We start from the raw sequence: 23,318 nt of genomic DNA, 5'->3' as shown, positions 1-23,318 counted from the left end.
CATTAATATTTGCAGTCTTCATCCAATTTTCATCCAATTTTTCATCCAAATTCCTTTTAAGCAGGAAAAACACCACAACTTTAGAACACAAAAGGACACTACTCCTGGATGCATATGGGAGACTTTCCATTTGAAATCTTCTGAACACATTCCTCAGTTTTCATAATGGCAATCTATTTCTAACAGGATCTTGAATTTTCTGACACAGGAAAAGAAGAAGTAATAATAGTCACCCCTGTTATTTTCAGCATTTTTTTTTTTTTTTTTTTGATACAGCACAATATTCAGAAAGGATCGATAACAGGTCACTTCTGCTTGCCTCTCAGCTTTGCTCTCTGACATGACTTCTCAATGGGTAAGAATGACTTCATATTGCTTTTTGTGCTGCAATCATCCATCTGTCTGACTGGTGTAGGCTGCTGGAGATCAAAGAGTGGGCAAATGGCATTGCTACAAACTGTTCCCCTTCTGATATTTAAAGCTGGGCTCTTTTCCAAGCTTTATAGGTTGCTAAGGTGTGTTAAACAGCTGCAAAGACTTTGCATCAGGAGATGCTTAAAAAGCATTCAGTCTTAGGCAGACTCCTGAGCACATGCACAGGTAGGGCATTTTAATCAAAGCCCACTGTTTACTCTTTTTGCTAAGCCATGTGTAGTAACCTGCTCTAATCTGTGTAACCATGAAAGCAATGACCATTAGAAGTGCATTTTTATTTTTTTTTTCAGTGCTGATTTCAGAGAATTGACGATTTTAGAAGAACTACTGCTTTTACATTACTTGAGGTCAGTGCAGGCTTGTCACAGAAAGCAGATCCATTCCATTTAATTGCCTTCTGTTATCCATTTGACCTATCTGATGAAAAGACTCTGAAACAAAGATTAGTACTTTCCTAGGGCTCACACATTATGCCTTGAGGTTGTCAAATAAAGTGAGCCTTTAACACTTAGGGATTTACAACTGGTGCACTTTGAAAGGAGTGCCTCAAAGCAGGCACTGAACGCTTGAAGGAAGCTAGGAGTAGTCTTGGCCCCAGTGAAGTGCTGGCAAAATCTTTATTGTTTTCACAGAAATTTGATTTCTTGCTTGATACTTAACACCCTTGTGATGACTTTGATGTGTTACAAGCTTCATTTGAGATGGACACATTTCTGTAGGTTCAGTATCTCACTCTCTATCGTCTATTTATTCTACTGGCCTTGAAACTTCAAATTATTAGTATTTTCTGGAAATTTAAGCAATGCCTATCTAAAATGCACTTACAGTAGGAAAAAAACAGTATAAGAAAGCAGGTCTTGATGGAAAGAAAATCTGCACTGTGGGTTGAAATGCACTGAAATCTGTGCTAAAAGCACCTGTGAAGTTTCAGAGTTAAAAAGAAAACCAAATGATAACACAGCATTTCAAAGTACTTGTTTATTTTTGCCTCTAAAAACATCAGCAAACACAGCTTCAGTTCAGATTAATCATTTATTATGTTCATTGCTTCTCTATTTTGGCAGAGTACACATAAAATACATTTGCTTCTTCATTTCTAACGCATCCTCACAGTTAAAAGATAAGGATTTTCCAATATTTTCCAAAAGTGTTTCTCCTATGTGCAGCCTTCATACCAGAACATAAATTTATGGATAAGTTGTAAAACCATAAAAAGTATCTCAGTGAATGTGCTGGCTGATTGGTATGTGATTAGGACTGTGATTCTAATAACACAGTAGAAGATATGTGATTGAAGGCTAAGTGGGGCTTTCTGGACCCAAAGGCAAGCACCCAAAGGGGTGACAGCCAACTGCAGCAGCTGCAAGCAGAGCACCAAAGGCTCACTGCAGCTGGACAGCATTTTTTATCAGCTTCCGAGGGCCCCAGGATAGTGGCAGAGGAAGGGGAAAGGTGCTATAGCTTTCTATCTCATTAATTATATCAGATGGCAACACCATCCAAGGCAAAGTGTAGAAAATAAAAGCAAGTAAACAGCCCTGCTAATGTGTGTTTCTAGATGTTGGCTAATGATGGGGATGGCAATAAAGGACTGTGATGGGTTTTAAGGCTTTCCTCTCCTGTTGCTTTCTCCACTCATCTTATCTTCATAGCCAGAGTCACTCAGGGACACCGGGGACAAGCAGGGCTGATTGGCCAGGCAGGGAGGAGGGAAGCTGAGGTGCTCCTCAGTGAGCACCAGGCAGTAAACATGTCACATAGTGAAAGCACAGTCACACAGCTGGACTGTCTTGGCTCTCCTCCCACCCAATTTCATTAGGGTCATGTCTATCCGCAAACCTCCTATGTGATTAAAAATGTTGGCCAGCCCTGAAGGTGATCAAGGGAGCATGCAAGGCTCACAGGCACTCATAAAATCTCTGCACTAGTGACACTAATACAAAGAAACCCAGAAGGGAGACATGCAGAAAAAGTATTGCTTCAAAAAGAATCAGTGGTCTGGATGGGTAGAGAAAAGAGTTATGCATGGCACAGGTGGGGCCCTGGATGAGGTGAAGCAAGACGTGCTTATGTGGAAAGACAGACTAGTCTGACTCACTGCAGAAACAGGAAAACATTCCCACTGCTTTGTAGGCAAAACCTGTCAAAGACAGTATTTGTTGTGCTTACATCAAGATGTCTTAGCTGTACCCTAAACTGAGGGTGGGCCATTGGGTTTCTGTTCACCTTGTGGATCTCAGTCCTTCCCATCTCTCAGTAATTCCAGGAGGCATCCAATCCCAGTTCCACCCCCATGTGAGGTGAGGCATGGAGTCTGAAAAAGTGAAATCCCTCAATAGCCTCAAATCTCACAGGTATTTGCAGGAAAACTTTACTCATGGATCTCTGAAACAGATGCATCTTTTCTGACCTAAGAAATAAATGCCAGGAGAACTTCCTTGGTCATTCAGTAGCCATGCCAGAACTTCCTCATAAACAGACATCAGGCATGTGACTAAAAACTGAACCAAATGCACCGTATAAGCAATAGTGAAACCAATCTTCTCAGTCTGAGCAGCAAGCCTTTATTAGTCCCTTCTGTGTTGAATTTTAGGATCCATTACCACTCTTATACCACATCAAAAAATCACTGCCATGTGTCCATCACTCAGCAACTGCTTTCATCTTCTTCTCTTTTTCAATCCTATTTAACCATAAACATCCCAGTTTCTCCTCTAAACTAATCTTCCTTCGATCTGACTTCCCTGTGTCCATATTTTTTTTTCTCAGATGCTTAGAACAAATTTGAATTTTCAGACTGATGAAAAGATTTTCCATTAAAGAGAAGAAGGAAAGAAAAAGTACTGACCTGATACTTTCTGCAATTCTTTTCCTTTACAGCAGCCAAGCTGATATAGGGAAATATGGGGAGGTTCATACTCTCTTAAACACAAAGCTTAGCAGTATGAGTTACACAGTAAATAAATAAAAATAGTCTAGGAATATCATCAGATAGAATAACATACTTAGAACAATAACCTTTACTCTAGTGCCCACTGCTTATCAGTATCAGTGGTGTCATAGTCACAGTACATTCACAGAATCACAGAATCACAGAATGGCCAGGGTTGGAAGGGATCTCAAGGATCATGAATCTCCAATCCCCCTGCCACATGCAGGGCCACCAACCTCCCTATTTAATGCTAGACCAGGTTGCCCAGGGCCCCATCCAATCTCTCTTCCTTGCTGTTCCCCTATTCTTTTCTATGATTTAGTGCGTCCTTAATAAGATCACTTAATTCTTACAGCAACTTTGTATTTTCACTTTAATAGGAAATTGGTTGACTCCTTGGGGAGATGACCAAAGGGCACACAGTGATAACAAACCAATGATCCTTTTCAACAGGAATTGCAGAGAAGTCCTGTTGACTCAAAGGATGAAAATAAGTGACTGATTTGAAAGGAAACAAACCCTTACGTGGAGGAAATATTGACAAAAACTGTTCTTTCCCCAAATAATTTCAGAATTGAGGATTAAACAAATCTTATTAACTGGCAGATTTGCTGTTGTTGGGAAGAAAAGTGTTGCAGAGGATGTCAAAAAAAAAAAAGAATAGCACACAAATGGAAAGGAATTGGTAGTATCTGGTTCTACATAGATATTTACTTAAATTTTTGCCTTTTTGTACCCTTAACTGCTACACTGAAATCAAATGATTTAGTTCTAATTTCACTGTCTGTAGGTAAGTTAGGTACAGTAAGTTAGATATCACACCTACATTTATACCAAACAGGATTTGTCTCTGAATTAAGACACTTACACCTTGAGGTCTGTTCTATTCAAAGATGAATCTCTCTCTGCCAGAATCCATATTCCTATTTCCATCCATGGATATCAGTGCAGACTATACAGTCAGTGCAAAGCTATTCAGCTAATCCTAAATTATGCTGGAACTAAATATTCTCTTGTAAAGTGCTGACTCTAAACTTTACTTCTGTCAATTTGGGGAGCTTAGATACCAAGTGTTAGATTTAGTTCTCCAAACACAGATAGCCATTGCCATCTAGGATTCCATAGGATACCCACCTGAGCCTCCAGCTGCTGGTCCAGAAAGACACAGGTTTCTCTGTCCACCTCTACTGGGTGTCCTGGATCCCCTCCCCCTGGTTCTCAGGTGGCATGATACTTGCAGTGAAAAATTACCTCAGCCCCTAAGCCACATGCTGATGTGGAGATATCTAGATTTCTATCAAGAGATGAGTTTCTTTCTACTTTAAAACACTGCAATTAATTTTAGTTTAACTTTTATTTAAAAATTATAACTAAGAGATGAGTAGCAAGCCTTCTTCAGTCTGACAGTACTTCAGCAGATGGCCAGAAGAAGGCTCTATTACTGAATGAGAAAGACCTTAACATGAGCCAGCAGTGCGCTCTGGCAGCTCGAAAGGCAAATGGGATCCTGGGCTCCATCAGGAGAGGGGTGGTCAGCAGGGACAGGGAGGTGATTGTCCCTCTCTACTCGGCTCTTGTGAGGCCCCATCTGGAGTACTGTGTCCAGGTGTGGAGCCCTCAGTACAAGAAAGACATGGAGATTTTGGAAAGGGTCCAGAGGAGGGCGACTAAGATGATCAGGGGGCTGGAGCACCTCCCCTATGAGGACAGGCTGAGGGAGTTGGGCTTGTTCAGCCTGGAGAAGGCTGCGGGGCGACCTCATTGCAGCCTATCAATACCTGAAGGGAACCTACACCCAGGAGGGGAGTAAACTCTTCAAAAGGGCTGACAATAGCAGGACTAGGGGAAATGGATCCAAGTTGAAGGAGGGAAGATTTAGGTTGGACGTTAGGGGGAAGTTCTTTACAAGGAGAGTGGTTAGGCCCTGGAACGGGCTGCCCAGGGAGGTTGTGGATGCCCCGTCCTTGGACGTGTTCAAGGCCAGGTTGGACGGGGTCCTGGGCAACCTGATCTAAATGTGTATGTTTGGTGGCCCTGCTAGGCAGGGGGGTTGGAACTACATGATCCTTGAGGTCCCTTCCAACCCGGGTGATTCTGTGATTCTGTGATTCTGTGACTGGAAGAAGCTGCTGCTGAACTCACAAACCTACCTTCGTTTCAAAGGCACTTCAGCATTGGTTAGATTTCTCTGCCAGGAAAGAACTAGCAGCACACATATGGAATAGAATGCTTACAAATTGCCCTTCCCTAAAGAGGAGAGAACACCACAAGTCTAACATACCACTTACACACAGTGGCTTGTGCCACAGTTTATGGACAGCAGTGAAAATATGCATATTTTAAAGGGAAAGCTCTGTGTGGTGAGTGCCTCTTCTGTTTGTGGTTTTGTGGCAGTAAAATAACAAAACTTCTGCAAGTGACATTTCCCCAGATAGTAACCAGTGTTTTTTAAAAGCGGTCTGTTACTATATAAGTAATTATCTCCTTTCAAATTTTTAGAAATCTTCTCAGGTTTGTCTAAAACCAGCACTTTATCAGTTGTTTTTTTATATATACATTCTCATTCGCATTCCAGTGCAAGAGTCCCAAGGCAGTATACATCATTGAAGACAGTTTTAAAACTCACTCCGTGTAATAGAATTTCACTATAAAGAATTCTGGTGGGGCCTGGACAGATATTCATTATACTGCATGTTCCTTATGATCAGTTTTGACAATTTACCACATCAGAAAGTTAGCAAATGTCTGACTTAAAGGGATGCTTCGTGTACAGTTTTTTAAGGAGAACTCGTCACACAGGTTTTAAATATTCATCAATCTTTAAATGAAACAGTGAAAATTAAAAGGGAAATACATGTTGTCAGATTAGGAACTATCTACCCTAAGTTTAGTCAGGCATCCAAAAGTCAGGCATTTAATCTAGGCTGCTTGTCTAGGCTCCATTTACAGTGAGTTGTGAGAGGTAATTGGTGACACGTGCCCCCAGGGTGTAATTTAACCAACCTACTTCAAGGATAGAGTTTAAGATAAAATGGAGCAGTCTTTGAAGGTGCCCCTCTCTCTCCACTGGCTTAAGGGGAAAACTAGAATAATGGAGCAGAAGACACCTAATTTCTAAATGGTTCAGTGACGTGTTGTGTATCTTTGCAGTAAGTCTAGGATATATATAAAAGGACAAAAATGCAAGGCAAGGCGAGGCAAGGAAATTAGACCTACAAATCTCATGTATGTCTCTGACAAACAAAGATAAATACCAATGGGATAAATGTGGTGTTGGTTGTTGCTAGATTAAAAAAAAAAAAAAAAAACACAAACAAATAAATTAAAAAAATCTTTCAAGTAAAGTTTATATAGTGAAGATAGATCATAAAATCCAAAATAGCATTGATGCTGGATATTTAGTGATCTAACTGAGAACAGAATGTGCCCCTCCAAAATTTAAATAGACTTAATATGGTGCACAACAGTTTTGTCAGTTTCTATGTGGAACTGAATTTCACCCATAGTAAATTAGAATTCTCTGGCAACTGTCCCATGATCTCCACACATTTCTGGTCGATGCTCTTAATATACAAAGGCTTTTTATCAGTAAACTATGTCTGGACTGCAACCAAACTCCAACTCCTACTCTTTCTCCATGCCACAACATTTTTATAAAGCTGAAGAAACATACCATATTGAACCCAGAGCTTTGAAGTCTAAACACCAATACACCATATTAACATAGAATAGTTCAAAAATAAGTTACTTATAGCCAAATTATTCCTGCAGTATGCAGTGGTCAAACAGTGCAATGTTTTTAACTGAAAAGATACTGCTCAACTACAGTCTGTATTTAAGTGCTGTCAGAAACTGATTACCATTCTTGTAACATTTTCATTGATTTTATTCTTTATTTTTTTTTCTTCTATGCATTACTGACTAAAAATACAAATGAATTATAAGTATAATGGTCTCATTTCAGAGACTTCCTATGATGATTAGTAATTGATCTTCACCATATACATATATTAGAGGAAATTAAGTTACCTGAAAAGGCTTTTGTTATCTGGCACAATCCTTCTTTACTGCAAAGGAAATACTGAATTTCTGGAAGTAGGTTTACCTGTACATGAAAGGAGAAGCTTTAATTATTTCATTCAGAAAACAGCTAAACAGCTTTTTTTGTTGTTGTTGTTTTGTTTTGTTTTGTTACTTTTTTTCTTTTTTTTTTCTTTTTGCTCGATCCCTCAATGGCTTTCTGCTTAATTTATCAGGAATGCTTCATGCACAAAACTCCCATTAGTGTTACAATTTTGCCACCTCTGCAACATGGAATAACAAATTTCAAACATGGGCTTTTACTCCATGGCCATAAAACGATAACATTTCAGACTTATGATTCTTATGTCTGGTTGCTGAGCTGTCATCCCTTCCTTGCCTGCCTTTTCAGTGCACAGAAACCTTTTACGCCTCTAGAATTTCTGTGTTTGGACACTGTGGTAAGCTAACATAACAAAAGCACATCCAGTCTCTGCAACAAGAAACTGTGTTGGGCTGTCATATGGACATGTCAGCAGTGAGTAGTGTTAGTCCAAAATTTAATGTTATCCAGCAACACAGGCCATCTGGTTTAAGTCCCTGCTGTGCTGCAGTCTTCCTTATAGAACTTTGACAATGCCTTTGATCACCTTATACCTCAGTTATCCATGTGCAAAACTTCTGGACATGGCAGAGTGTTGCGAGGATTGTTATATAAGGATCAGATATGGTAGTATTGCATTGAATGAGTAAAAAGAACTTTGGAGAAGCCCGAGAGGTTTTACGATCTGAGATCTGAAATCATAGCATCTGTATTTCTAGCAAACTGGAACTGCTATAAAAATTACGTTTTGGATACAGTGAGATAAGGCATCCTGTCTTCAGCAAACACACAGAAGTGTTCCCAGCACGTACTTAATACCCAAAATAAATGCTTTCCAAAAGTAGCTCTTTTTCTCCCAGTCTCTCAGATCAGAGTCTCACCACTATCTGTGCTATTTCACTTGAATCATAAGACAAAATGTGTCTACAATTTGGTCACCATTTTTCAAACAATATCCTCATTTTGTCACTTATATATTTCACCAATAGGCCAGGCATTTACCTATCTAATCAATCTAAATTGTACCCACAACAAGATCAAATTAAAAAAAAAAACAAACAAGCAAGCAGACAAACAAGCAAATAAATTAATCTTATCATCACTGATGCTTTGCACTATGAGTAAGCAGACTGCTGTGTCAGAGCAAAGAACTCCCACGAAGGCTTTGGAGGGTGACATTAGTTCAGCTCACACATTGTAGGTGCAGTCACAGTTTGGAGAGGTGCCTGAATTGTGTTTACAAGCAGTAATTGCATTAGATAAAACTCAGGAGTGACACAAACAGTGAAGCCTAAACTAGTCCAGCTTTATCTCCTGCTTGTTTTATTATTCTAAAATATTGCCTACATTTGCTAGATGTTTCTCCTCATTCCTAAATTTTATTTTTCTAATGGAGTACTTGTTTAAATTTCCTCTAACTTCTGTAGATGCTTTTGCTGCCAGACCCTCACACTGAGGTGGCCAAAAATGAAGAAGTTCAAAATAAAGAAGAGAAGAGCAAAACTTGGCACTAAACAGCTTTAATTTCATTTATAATGAAATCCCTACATCCAAAATAACGCATTATGTCTAAATGGAAAATCGCTTTTGATCTCTGGACATGATATAAAATGAAATGCTGATATGTGAAAAGTATTTTTCAGTAGAGAGCAAACTTGAAAGAATTGTTTTATATCAGTTTAATCATTCTGCTGCAGTGTAAAAGGGGAATCAGATACATTTCTTTTCGTGAGTGGGTGCTGAAAAACTGGGCTACCCATGTGCCCTCACTCCCACAAAGAATACCATAATCTCATACCTTCTGGAATAACTCCAGTTGATTCAAGTCATCTCTCTGAATGCAGCTAGTATCATCATCCTTTGTGGAAGATAAGCAGATCAGAAGATCCCAAGGGCTTATGCTACCTATTGGGAATGAAAAGAACCATACTGAGAAAGAAAACATCATGCAACTCCTATTAGAACTAAAGTACTTTGAGCAGAATCCTGAGGAAGAGCAAATGGTTGGAGTGCTGAGTACATGAACAGCTACATGTGGCAGAGGGGAAAATGACATTTAACTACCAAGCTTTGGATCTATATTTAGGTATTTCACAGCTGGCACCTCCAGTTACATCTGAGACAGTTCATGATGCCTACTGATGTCCAGTCCCCTGGTGTTTGACCTGAGCTGACATAAATCATCTGTTTAGCATTCAGAAATTAAGAAGTTCAATAACTTGGTGTTGCTTTGATCTCTTTTCTGAACTTCTCAGTATGCACATTTATAACACATAATGTGTGTTATGATCTTCTGTGGTCTTTCACTACTGGGAGAAAAATTTTACAGTAAATTTTACTGGTCATGCTATTGTAAATTGCAGTAATTCCCACTCAGAATTTTGGTGTGGCAGCTTCCTAAATATGAGATAATAGATTGTTAAGAATCTGGTGCACATGAGGAAAATTATAGAAATTATAGATTAGAAATAAATAGGTCTTGGAGTCTGCCCATACATCAGTGTATGGTGCAGTGCAGAAAAGCTGGTGTAGCCTTTTTTCTTCAAATTCACTTTACAAGAGCCAGTGCTATAGTATAAAAATTATTAAGGCATGTAAGGAAACTTAGGCACAGCAGAATCACTACGTGCTCTTTCATGAAAGAAACATTCAAAAAACTGAAGTTTGACAAAAAATGGCATAGATCACAAATAAAACATTGAAAAGCCACACAAGTTAATACTTCAATGCAAAAGATTGACAACGTTAACAACCTAATTGATGGACTTAATCAGCTGTGTAATTATCAGATAAGCTAGACATTGTGCCTTTGACTAATAAACATCTTTGAATAAATCATTATAATTATACACAAATACAACGTCTAATTGTGTGTGAATTGAAAGGGTGCTGGAGGCAACTTCATTTCACAGAGGTAGTTCATTTCCTTCCTGCGTTTATTGTTGCACATCCTGGCCAGGGATGAATTTGATCCCTGACTCCAAAGGATACGCTGCACTGTGTATCATTTGCCCTTTAGGACACAGCAGAGTGATCGATATAAATGCACCGAAGAAACCAGAAGGAAAAAGGCCCTCTGACCCAGCTTACTTCTGAACTAGTGCCCAAGATGTGGAACACATAGCTGCTAGGAACGATTTTTCAGGACAGGTTGAATGCCTGCCACTATTTGTGTTTTATATTTAGAATAATTAGACATCTAGCCAGTTGCTTCAGTACAGAACAATCAGAACTAAAACATGCCTATTTTTAGAAGGCAGGAGATTTCCTATTAGAAAAACAGTGTACACCTTGTGCTGTCTCCCAAATTCAGGCTGACAGAGCACTTGGACTTCTATTTAAATGTATCACTACATTTCTAATGATTTGCGCCTGAAATAAAATATGTTCTTGGAAAACAAAAATGAGAAGGAAGTTGGTCACAACAGCTATTTCTGAAACAGGATCTTCATGAAAAGAACTTAGAAATTGCCTCACACAGTCTAATTTTTACTAGAAAATTATCATCTCTTCTATAAATTTGACAGTTATCAAACTATTCTAAAGAAAAAAGTGCTAGCATTATTAATATTGCAGTAACACCTAATGTCTTAGGCAAAAGATCCCAATGTGCCAACAAGAAGCAGCCAACATTTGTTTGTCAAGAATTCATCATGTATCACTACTTTAATTTCTTCTGACAGAGTAACTGATTTAGAGAACAAAGAGGAAAAGCAATACATTTACTTCAGTAAGTCTTTTGGCACTATTTCTACATAAGATAACTATAACTGCATAACTGCTTGAAAAAATGAACTCTACATTGTCACAGTGAATTTTTATTTTCCTCAGAACCTTAAAAATACACCACTGTATACTCGATTCTGTTCAAATTTTTTCATTAACAAACTGAATGATGGAACTGCAAATGTATTTACGAACAGCAACTGGCACCAGGTTTAGAGGAAGAATAACCACTTTGGAGGACATGATAAGAATTCAAAATGATGTTGATAAATGGTCTGATTCAACCAGAGGAAATTCAACACAAAGTACCATAATTTGAAATGAGAAATCAGATGGACAGATACAAATGGTAAGAGGGCCCTACTGCAGAAAAGAGCCAGAACCATAAACTGCATATGATTCAACTATAAATATATATATATTAATATATATATTATATTATATTATATTAATATATATTAATTATTAATATATTTTAATATATATTAATATATATAATATATAACACTATTGCAGGGTCAGGGAGCACAGACTGAACTGAGTTTGGTGAGAAAGCATTCACTTATGGAAGTAGCTGCTTGTGTATATATCTGGCTTAAAACATGACAGAGCAAATTGTCTTACAAAGCAGGCTTCAGCCCTGCAATATAATCAGTTTATAGGGGGCCAAAAGTTTGCTAGTAAAGAGTGTAGAGGGGAATCATAGAATCACAGAATGGTTTGGGTTGGAAGGGACCTCAAGGATCATCAAGCTCCAACCCCCCCACCACAGACAGGGCCACCAACTTCCTTATCTAGTGCTAGGCCAGGCTGTCCAGGGCCCCATCCAACCTGGCCTTGAACACTGCTAGGAACAAGCTAGCAGAAGTGTGAAGACAGAATGATAGCCTACTTGCTGTGCTCTGGGCACCAGGCTTGATTTTATGCATCCCAGCACCTCACAGGGCAAGCTGTGGGGAGGTCTGAGGGAGGTGGGAATTCCACATTTCTGATGATCTGAGCTTCACTGAGAACTCTCCAGAGGAAAACATCCTTTGAAGCCTATTTCTGGATACAACAGTTCGACTGTCTCACTTGTGCAAAGATTAGGATGCCACTTGTGGGACTGAATGCTTCCTCTTTATTAATCTGGCCTTTTGAAAGTTTTCAGTATCACTATTCTATGTACAGGACTTTCCCTAAAGGAATGTCTCATCCTTCCCCAAAAATCATAGAATCATAGAATGGCCTGGGTTGAAAAGGACCACAATGATCATCCAGTTTGAACCCCCCTGCTGTGTGCAGGTCGCCAACCACTCGACCAGGCTGCCCAGAGCCACATCCAGCCTAGCCTTGAATACCTCCAGGGATGGGGCATCCACAGCCTCCTCGGGCAACCTGTTCCAGTGCATCACTGCTCTATGAGTGACAAACTTCCCCCTAATATCCAGCCTAAACCTCCCTTGTCTTAGTTTAAAACCATTCCCCTTGTCCTATCATTATTCACATCCTGAGTTATTTACATTTCTCTTTTAATGCTTCTCTCGATAGTCATGAGGTAATTTAAACTCACTACCACAGTGAAGAACAGTCACTCTGATAAATGAAAGATGGTGAAGTTTCTATTGTTTCCTGAGTTGTTCAGCTGTTTATCTGTCCATGTGTAAACCTCTCACTGTTTCATACTGTATGCTTCATGCTCTTGCTGAGATTGACTGTACTCTTCTACAGTCCAGTCCAGCAACCACCTGTTTAACTTCTTATATTGGAATACTAGCCCAGTCTATTATTAAATGGGGAAGTGGCCCTGCATGTGGCGGGGGGGTTGGAGATTCGTGATCCTTGAGGTCCCTTCCAACCCTGGCCATTCTGTGATTCTGTGATTCTGTGATTCCGTGGAATATTAATGACAGTGAAATATTAGAAGTGTGGGAAAAAAACCCAAACCTAACAACACTCTATGCATGAGGCTGAGATTGTTGGACACACCCAATTCATCCACAAAATATTCTGTATTGGTGCTGTATGGATGCCAGGTAGAGCCTGGAGGATTCCAGGGGGCAGCTGCTGTTCACTCTCTGGAGAACATTAGGGTTTCACCTTGGCTTAGTGACCCCACAGCTAAGATAACCTAAAATACCAAAGGAAGAATTCTTTGTGGAGGAAAGACTGGCAAGAAGCAAGTGGAATCAGTTGAATTCTCAGGACAGCTCATCTGTCCCTTAAGTGTTTAGTAAGAAATACTGCCCCATGAAATTAATTAATGTAAAGTCACAAATGAGATCAACATTTAGGGAGTGAAGTCCATCTGAAGCCCTAACAAGCGGCATCATCCATGAGCAGAGGGTGATGCTTGACTGTTCTGTGTTTCCTCTGCAAATACTGCAGAGAGATGATAGATTTAAGTTCAAATCAGGAGACCTGGAGCTTCCATTTTCACCTAAAAAATTAAAACGTTATTTTTTTACTGTTTCTTTCATCAGCAAGGTCTAGGCAGAAAACCTACTCTTCCTGTCAATCTGTAGCAGAAATTATAAAAGTACAAAAATAAATGATTGTGACAATCCAAGAGTTACAAGTTTCTTCCAGAATAACTCTTCTCTAATTGAGGCAGATATCTTCCTTTTTCTACCTGGAACAAAACTCTAAGACTGCTCTGGGTTTACTCACAAACTTAACCATTTACCTTCTGGAGTTATGAGGTAATTAGTTACCTCACTGCAATACTGCTAGTACAAGGCAGAGGATTGTCTTTAGAAGAAGCAAAGATTTCAATTGCAGACATAAACAAAAGAACAGAGTAGAGATGGGACAATCCCTTCTCCATTAATTTCACTTTCCTTCAAGTAATAGATTTACAGTTCTCTCTTCAATCAACACTTTGGGTCATTATAACTACTGCAAGTAGTTGCCACAGCCACAAGTGACAACCATGAAGGTATTTTCAGACTTCTTAAGGCTGTGTTTTGTAATCTATAGATAATTGTTTGTCTGCAAGACATCAGAAGGCAGTGCACAAAAAAGTTGCAGCATTATTAAGCTATATTCACTTTTACTTTTTTTTTTTTTTTTATATGCAACCAGACAATGAAAGGAATACTGGAAATAAAAGCAACTGAAGTACATTCAATAGTTGTACTAGTCCGAGTTGGGATGAGAAATATTGTAGTGCATTAGATGCATTAGATAGTTCTTAGTTTATTGGGAGGAGCACTGTCAGGCTAAGAGTAATTCTCTGCTGAGCTCTGTTCCAGATTGTAACTCTTACGACCAATATTTTTTATCATGGCATAATCTGAACTCAGGCTGTGAAAATATGCTATCAAAATACTTTATGAGCTACAGTAAAGTTCAATAGCAAACAGAAGGGATATGTGTAAGTCTGGCCCACTGGCAAACACACCGAGGTCCTTCAAATACTCAAGCCACTTTCCACTTCTGTGCCTACACATTGTGCTTTGGATGAATATTCAGATGACTCTCGTACAGCCTCCAAACACGGGTACTTTTTTTGCAGAGCTGCAGTAAAAACAAGGGCATTTAGTTAGCCAGTACAATATGCTCTCTATGTATGAAAGCTAACATTACAGTTCTAGTTGCTCCCAAATACTGGTATTCTTACTTTTTATATATTTTAACAGATCAGGTATGTTACTAAAGCTGCTAAATATGTATCTCACTCACACAAGAAGCACAGTGGGACTGAAAACTAACTGATAAAAGGCACCAATGGAAAGCTGCTCTGCTCTATGCTGGTGGGAAAGTCAGGCTCTGTTCCACTTCAGGAGGAAAGCTGAGATCCGTGCTGCTTGGAGCTGCAAGGGAAGGAAGGTTGGATGGAGGGAAAGATGCATGCCTTGAGGGAGAGAATTCCATGCTGTGCAGAAAAGGGAGGAAACCATGCTGCTTGTGTGGAGGTTTGCTCTTCAAGACTTAGAGGACAGAAAAGAACTCTGTTCTGCTCTGTGCCAAGGAAAAAAAGCTGTCTGACACAATTCCCTTTGGAAAACATTCACTCCTACTTGATCCAAGCTACTTTAACAAACAATTATTGGGACTACATCCAGGAAAGAACTTGGTATCGCTGTTCTGCACACCCTGAAGCGAAGTCATATGAAAAAGCAGCACACAGTCATGAAGTGGAAGGATGTATCACGAGTGCTTGGGACGATGCGTACAGCAGCTGCAGGGGTACCAGAGCCCCATGTCTGTGGTGGCAGCATCTGAGTGATTGCAGCTGTGTGACTGAGTGTATGAGCTCTGCCTGTGTGTGTGAGCACTGAGCACGGTGGTGTTTGATCACCTCTTCAAGAAATAAAGACACATTTAAAGTCTGAATGGCAGTCCTTAATGACTGCATTTACACCACTTGGGTATCCCAGAACAATATTCATTAATGAGTCATATTCCTTAATACTCAAGAGGCAGGAAACAGCCATGAAAGAGAAACTAGGGAATAGAGAATAGCTAAACTAAGCAGTGATAGGCTGCAGTCTCAACCACTGTCCCACAATCATCTGCTGTGTTTGTTTTCTTCTTGCTTGGTGGCCATGCAGAGCCCCAGGCGTAGTTTAGGAGACAGCACAAGTCAGGGACATTTCCTGAAACCCAGAGGAGATCAGACCACCCTCAGTTAGAGAACAAAGAGTTTAGAGACATGGACATGAGCCATATTGCATCACTTGCCCTGAGGACTAGGGAACTGACCCATTTTATTTATGAGTTAAATAAAAACAGAGAAAAAACAGTGATAGGATAATTAAGCCATGGCTAATACAAGCGTGACTTCCAACAAAGATACTTTTTCTCTGCAGCACCCCATGCTGCTGCCAATTCCACTCACCTTGCATGCCATGTGGTAGTGAAAGTAGATGATACACATCATCATAACTACCATGCCAGGCATCCATGGAACATTAATTCTAAAGCAGAGGTTAAAACTTTCTCTCCAGACATTTTAAAGAAATGTAGCATCAGACCTCTCACTTTTGAAGGTCAACAGGAACCCTTCCAAGTCAGATTGGCAGAAAAAGTGTACTGTAACATATGGGACGTGAGATATGCCATGGATACTGGTAGAGAAGGAAAACTGCTTTCTCCTATTTCACACATCATCCCGTCACAAATTGACCTACAGTTACATTCTATACTAGTGCATTCTGGAGTACTTTTTTCTTTCTATTTCTAGTGCTTTCTCCAAAGGTTTTCTAAACTTTTTCTAAGGCTGCAACACTTCATTCCAAGTGAAAATGAGCTTAACATGTGCTGGATTCTGAATATTGAAAGTCCTTGTCTTCAGCTCACTCTTTGAAAACATTACCTCCATTACTTTTTGTTTAAGACTGACTTAAAAAAAAGAAAGAAAAAGCTGCCAGTGTAAATTAGTGTCACTAAAGTTTTGTAAACTGAAGATATTTATTTATTTATTTATTTATTTATTTATTTATTGAGAGAGAGAGGGAGTGAGAAAGAGTGGGAGAGATGCTGAAGCCAGGTGGAGAATATATTTTTAAATGCCTAAACTCCATTCAGGTAGATAATAGCTAAATCTTGTTCCTGTTTTTTTGTTTACCTGTTCAACAAAATACTAAGGTATGTCAATAGGTTTTCTATTTTCTCTCCTCCTAAAAAAACAAAAACAAAAACACTTGCAGCAGTGGTTTTATTCCAAATTTAAAAAATGGTTTAGACTTATTTTATCATTTTATATGAAAAGTCTTAAAAAAATAAATATTTAATAAGTCTGTAGCCCTACTGTCAGATGTAAAATAACTGTGGTAATGCCAGATTTATCTTGCACTTACACAGTGCATGAGAAAGCCTGGTGTATTTGATGTTCAAATACATTTTAGTAGTTGCTGTTAGTTACAACTGGAACTCCTTCTTATAGCTGAATATTTATTTTGGATAGCATTATCGCAAAAGTCAGAAACAAAGTCATTACAACAATGAGCTTGTTACAGAAACACTTTCTGCCTTGAGTCACTTTCCAAAATGCATAGCAATGAGCTCTTCCATCCTTCCCTCTGTCAAATTCTGAATATATTTTGCTTAGTGAAGCACCACTGAGGAAACACCCATTTTTTAATCTTCCTGCCAGTTAAGGTTGCTCATCCTTATTTCAAACTCTATTCCTTTGCTTCTCTTTAATCCAAGCCCCCTCCATATTTTTTCCCTCCACTGTCAAAAATGGGCATCATGTTATAAGGAAACAAGTCCGCCACAAATGATATAAAATAGTGATAATTAGTTCCTTTCTAATCAAAGAGGAGGTGTCGGTGGGTAGTTTTGGTTTCTGAATAGGTTAGAGAAGCTTCCTTCCACTGCAACATCTGTGCAAACCAGGACTGCATCCAAACAGACAGCCTCAGGGGCTGAGTAAAGGAGTATTCAATATCCGAATGAGAATCAGCTTTGACAGAGTACAGTGAACATCAAAATGGTAGAATTATCATTTCCTTCATGAAGGGAAGGTTCCAATTTTACTAAAAATAAGCCACTGCATCAACAATACGGTATGTTACCTTTTCAGAAAGGTAACCCAACCTGTGGGTAACACTTGTAATGTCTGGAGCATCTGGGAGATGCAGCAGTCAAAAGAACTGTCAACTGAAATTGGATGCAGCTGAAGAAGGTTGGAATCTGTATGTAGGAATGTAGTAGGTTGGTGGCAAATTACAATGAAGGCTCACACAGTGTAAAAGCTCTTTGCTATCTGAACCAACATCATGGAAAATAATATTAAAAAAAAAATTAAAAAAAATATTTGTTTTATTTCAGAAGTATATGAGTGCCTCTACCTAAAATGGGAGCACAGTGGTAGCAGACACCATACTTCTCACAGCTGACCAGGGCTCAGAGCCAGCAAATGTCTCAGAAAGGGTGCACAGCTTCCAGCAGCCAGAATGCTGGGCAACACTAATGCAACAGTCCCTTAGACAGACTGCTCCGGGGACAGGCTTCTGGCAGGACTGGCTGTCATCGTCCCGGCTCTACTTTAGTGGACAATCATATGACAGTTGAGAATAGATACACATATTTATAAACTAGTCTCTGCTTGAACCCCATCAGAGCCAGGATTCATTCCATAATTTGAATGAGGGAAGCATTTTAAAAATACTTGAATAAACAATTATCTGTTGTTACCTTCTTCTCCTGTAGACTACATTTAAGAAACACTGCCTGGAACTGTCTAAAAGGATTTGCATATTACTCACATATTATAAGTCTTGTGTACCTTCACCTCAATCTCTTATATTTCTTTTATTTCAGTGGACCTGCACATTGCTGCTTTCCCTTGGCCAACGTGTTTATCTGCTCAGACACTGGTGTTTTTCAGATTCTATTAACATGACATAATTTATTCCAGGAAAGTTTTAATTTTAGCTCACTGTGTAATCACCGTGCAATATTTTAATTATTGTAAATTCTAAGTCAGCCTAATGACTACCACTCTGCATTGGACTGTATGTTCTGTTTACATGACTAAAAAAAAACATTCAAAGAAAGGCATGTTTAGTTACTTTATGACTAAATACCATCTTTTGTTTATAACTTTACAAAGTTCAATGTCCTTACACTTTTGTTATGGACAAATAAAGAATTTGTCTTCCTCAAGGAAAAGAGGGCATTTGAAATGGGGTTTTTGGTACAAATCTGCAGCGGGTTTATTTTAGTGGTGCAAAGAAACTGTTTGCTCTTCTGCTAGAAAACACAGATATGTTCTGCTAGTAATAAAGAAGGAGGATACACATTGTTCACAAAAATATACAGTGCACTTACATTGTCTAACAAGAAACCACAGCATCACATTATAGGGAGGCATTTACTTGGGTATGCCAGAAACTGATCTGTTTCGTATTGCAACCAAGGATGCCTGTGGCATCCGCTTTCAACCCCTTGGCAAATAGCCAGGCATAATTGAAAAATGCAAAGTTAAAATGTGACCACAACAGGGTATGGTTCTGGTATACATTTTTTCCCTGAACCTACATGAACTAACATTTGACGAAAGCAGAAGAAATTTAACAAGCATTAAATATGCTTGTAATAGAGCATGCTCTGAGGATCACCACATTCCTAAGAATTTAGCTTGTTTAAGAAATTCCTTGCTTAACAACATACAAAAAGAATGCTTCTGAAATTTATGTATTACTTGCCAAAACCTTTCATGTGACTCACATAACATATATTTTGCATTAAGAAACAGACCAGCTTTGCATTCTGTCAGCAATATACTTTTTATCGACAGTTAACCAAAATGATTTTTGGTAAAAAAGTTATATCTGCTACTCTTATATATATGTGTGCATTTGTGTTGTAACCCACAATATAATTCTGCGTCTCGCCTCAGCATTATTATTTTACACAACATTTCAAATTACTTATTTGAGATAGAATGATCTTGTGCTTTTGCTGGCATACTCAGATCTCCAGCCCTGCTTACTTAACCTCAACTCCACAGGGTTGTTTACACTTGCAGAACCTGATTTCAATTTACTTTAATTTTCTCAGAGACTTTTGTATTTATAAAAGCTGAGCATCTAGTGACCTCTCTATTCCTGACATTTCCTTTACTCTCCACTATGAAAAAGAACAAAAACCCCAGTGTCTCATTTCTGTTCCAAAAAAACTAAACTGCTTCCTTCAGTGGGTTGGTCTTTGTAATTGAAAATGGCAACCAGATGTTTACAGAACACACCAGCAATTTTCCTTGAGGCCTTTGCTCTTTATAATTGTTTGCTGAAGTTAGTTGGATTTCATGGAAACTTGTCTGAGGCTGTAGTCCTTGTCTGAGCAAAACCGATCTCTTCCTGACTATTCTCCAAATAATTAAAAATAAAAAGCTAAAGAGAAGTTAGAAATAATGCTACATATTCCTGTCAATACATCCCAAACTCCATACATAACCTTTTACTTAAGGAAGAAATTTAGCTCTTATAGGAATTCATACCAGTTCATAAAAATCATTTAATTTCAGATCATATAATTTACTTTCTACCTTCTTCAACTTCAGCTGTCTATACTCAATGCATCTCTGATTTTGTGGTCCTTCCCCTTTCCCTACTCCTGTCACGAACATTCTTCTTCATAGATTTTTTTTTTTTTCTTTTTGAGAAGGTTTTGTATTTTAAGAAGATGCAGAAGATGTTGCAAACTACGTACTGCTGGGGCCTCAGTTAAAGCCCTGACCTACAGGTGATTTGTACATGGAGTCTCTCCATCTGCTTTAGAAATAGCTGTGTTTCCCTGTTCAGTTCCTTACTTGCCTCATTTCCTTCTGACTAGCCAATAAATTTCAGGAGATCTGTGAGTCCACCTCATTCCCCCACAGTGGAATACAGGAGAGCCAATAAAATGTTCTTACTTGGTTGTTTTTGTTTCTGTTTTTTTTCTAATGGCCTCTTACAAGGGATGCCCCACAAATCCAGGTAATGCATATGATTACTTTACTAGTTTTACACCTCAGCATCTCTTAATATTGAAACTATTTTTTGCATCAAGACCTATTTACTAGGACACAAAGTACAGACTACTCTTTTTTCCCTGGCGGTAACCATTTTCTATGTTTTATGTTAACACATACATTCCCCAAGTCATCTCAGTCCTCACATTTATTTAAGAAAGAGCACTTTTGCTCTTTCCTCCTGTCTCCAGTCTGTCCTCTAATTCTCACTACTTTTGCTGATATAGAATGTCCTGAAAAATAAGAACTGAATGTCTGACAGTCACCAGACATGGCCTTAGGGGCCTCTAAAACTTATGGCTGTACTTAATTCTCTAGACTAATTAGCAGCACTAATGACAATATTACTGGGTGCACTTATGAAGTAGCACTTCTGTAAGTTCCCACCTTGCTGCTGGCCAGATGTCAGCAATTAAACCTCAGTTCAAAATTGAGGAGAACTAGAGATGATACAATACATTAAGGGAATAACATAAATATACAAGGCAAGAGCCTTGTATTTTCATCCTGTTTTTGTCAGTGACTTATATGGTTTTTATCCTTGTTTCTTCATCTCTAAGATCCATGTGGTCACGTTTCTCCACTTCTGAGGCCTAACGTAAATAGAAGTGGGCAGACACAGACATTAACTTCCTGCAGAGATTTTCTTTAAACAGCAGTTTTTTCCAAAAGCCACCCAATAAATCAGAATAAAAAAGAAATGACAAAGTATGATTTGGAAGGATGCTTTTTCATAGAGGCAGAATTTTCTTTCCTCTGTCCCCAATTGCTTCTACTGTCAAACAGCACCCAGAGAGGGCCAGAAACCCGCAGCTATCATCATTCTCCATCTGCTGAGCACCTGTGCTTGCTCCTGGAGGCTTGTGCCTCCTGATATTCCCCTAACAGCAGCTTCTCAGGCAGCAGCCACTGAGTGCAGGGAAGCAGCAGATACTCCATGTAGAGCTGAGAATGGAAGCATAAACAATGTCTGTTCGTCAGTCTTTAAATCAGCTTTTTACAGCAGAATATGTCATATTTGAATGTATTCAGGATGCTTTAGCAATGAGGGATTATACTCTCCTTGCTGAAATATCTAAGTAATGGTATGGGATGCCACCTTAAATGCCACACATCTTCAGAGCCTAGTGCATGGAGAGAAGAGCCGAGATTCCCTTGGATTTGCTCACTCTGATCTGTTGCCTCACTCACCCCTTCCTGAGCAGCTCCACCCAAGCACTGCTCCCACAGCTGCAAAAATTCAGATAATCTCAATGTCAATTGCTGGAATTTAGGATTACTCTACACAGCCAAGCTGTATGAATTACAGCGTGCTGTTAAAATGGCAGAAAACAGAAGAGAGTTCAATGCAATCATACTGATAAAGTTAAGAAAGGGGAAATAACTTCAGATCTAATATTCTTTGCAATATATTAAAATTTAAAGATACTTACAGTATATGATTTCCACTGAACAATTTCAGGCAAATGAATATGACAGACATGAAATATCACGGTATTGGTTTCAGTTGAAAAAAAAATCAAGATTTATTAAGCCAGGAGGCAAGTATTGACCAAAGCTAAAATGGGTTGTTTTATGGAACAATACATCACAAATAAATAAAAAAATAAAAATAAATCAAACAAAAAAACAGCAACAAAAAACCTCAAAACCAAATCAATATATGTACTCTAACAGTCTTTCTAGAAGTCAGAGTAAAGTTTAAATTGTTCACCACAGTATTCTAAAAATAGGAAACAATGTGAAATCAATAGAATGGAAATGGTTTATTATTCTTTTTTAAAGTTATCCACTGCTGATGCACAAACTTCCACCAAAGATATTAGAATTACCATTCAGAGATAGCAGGGAGCATATGACATTACAGTGCATTCAGTTTGCCTGCTGCACAGTTGCTTTTTTCTATGGCCAAACTAACCAACTATCATTAAGGCTGTGTAGAAACTTTCCAGCTCCAAAGGCTAGCTGTAACAGAATTTTCCATGTAACTGCAGAATGAATTTCAAACCGTCTGGTCAGATTTGTAGTGTACAACTGCACATGTTTTTTAGAGCCTTCAACTTTCTGGGCTTTGCGTAATTATTAGTAAAGGTGAAGATCTGAGAAAAGAAGCATATGACTATTAAGGGAGAGTCACCATTGCCAAAAGAATCAGGCATATGGAGCAAAGGGCAGAAATGCTGACAGTTTCAAAAAGAAAGATATAAGTAGTTCATTTAATTCTTTCTTCCAGTGTATTTCTTCGATGTAATGTGAGAAAAGTAAGGAATTCAAGGAAAACTTAGAAAGCAGACAGCAATTACAGAACATCATTTTTGGAAGGCAGAAATGCATTTTGATGCCTGTGGTTTCATTCTGAAATTAACTTTTCTTAGGGAAAAACACTATGGATATATTAGCAGGCCATCACAGAGTCATCGGGACTCACGAACCCTCTCAGTCTGCTGTGGCCCCAGAGATGAGAGTTTCTTAGGCTGACAGGACAAGGGAGAAGGCAGAAAACTCTGGAAGATATTTTGAAGGTTCTCTAGCATTTGCCTTTCTTTCTTAGGGAGGACTTAAGAATATCTGAAGAGTGTCTGAAGCAAAACAGTTCATCCCACTCACCTCTGACAAAGCAAAACAACTCTGTTCTGGGTTGAGGGAAGTGGATCCTC

General features: G+C 38.8%; 1 protein-coding gene across 1 annotated transcript in view; it reads right to left on the bottom strand.

Moving 5' to 3' along the window:
- The window catches only part of CPED1 (cadherin like and PC-esterase domain containing 1), a gene marked incomplete at both ends in the record, with an annotated part of 139,980 nt that overhangs the window by 100,472 nt on the left and 16,190 nt on the right, over positions 1-23,318 (bottom strand). The window contains 2 exons of the mRNA XM_079538371.1: positions 7,397-7,472; positions 9,289-9,395. Of these exons, the coding sequence (XP_079394497.1) occupies positions 7,397-7,472; positions 9,289-9,395 (183 nt within the window). The remainder of the gene's footprint in view (positions 1-7,396; positions 7,473-9,288; positions 9,396-23,318) is intronic.

The sequence above is a fragment of the Tetrao urogallus genome (assembly GCF_951394365.1).
Source record: "Tetrao urogallus genome assembly, chromosome: 1".
In the NCBI taxonomy this organism is placed as follows: domain Eukaryota; kingdom Metazoa; phylum Chordata; class Aves; order Galliformes; family Phasianidae; genus Tetrao; species Tetrao urogallus.
The sequence above is the reverse complement of the archived record's forward strand: the minus strand, read 5'-3'. Positions and strand labels throughout refer to the sequence as shown.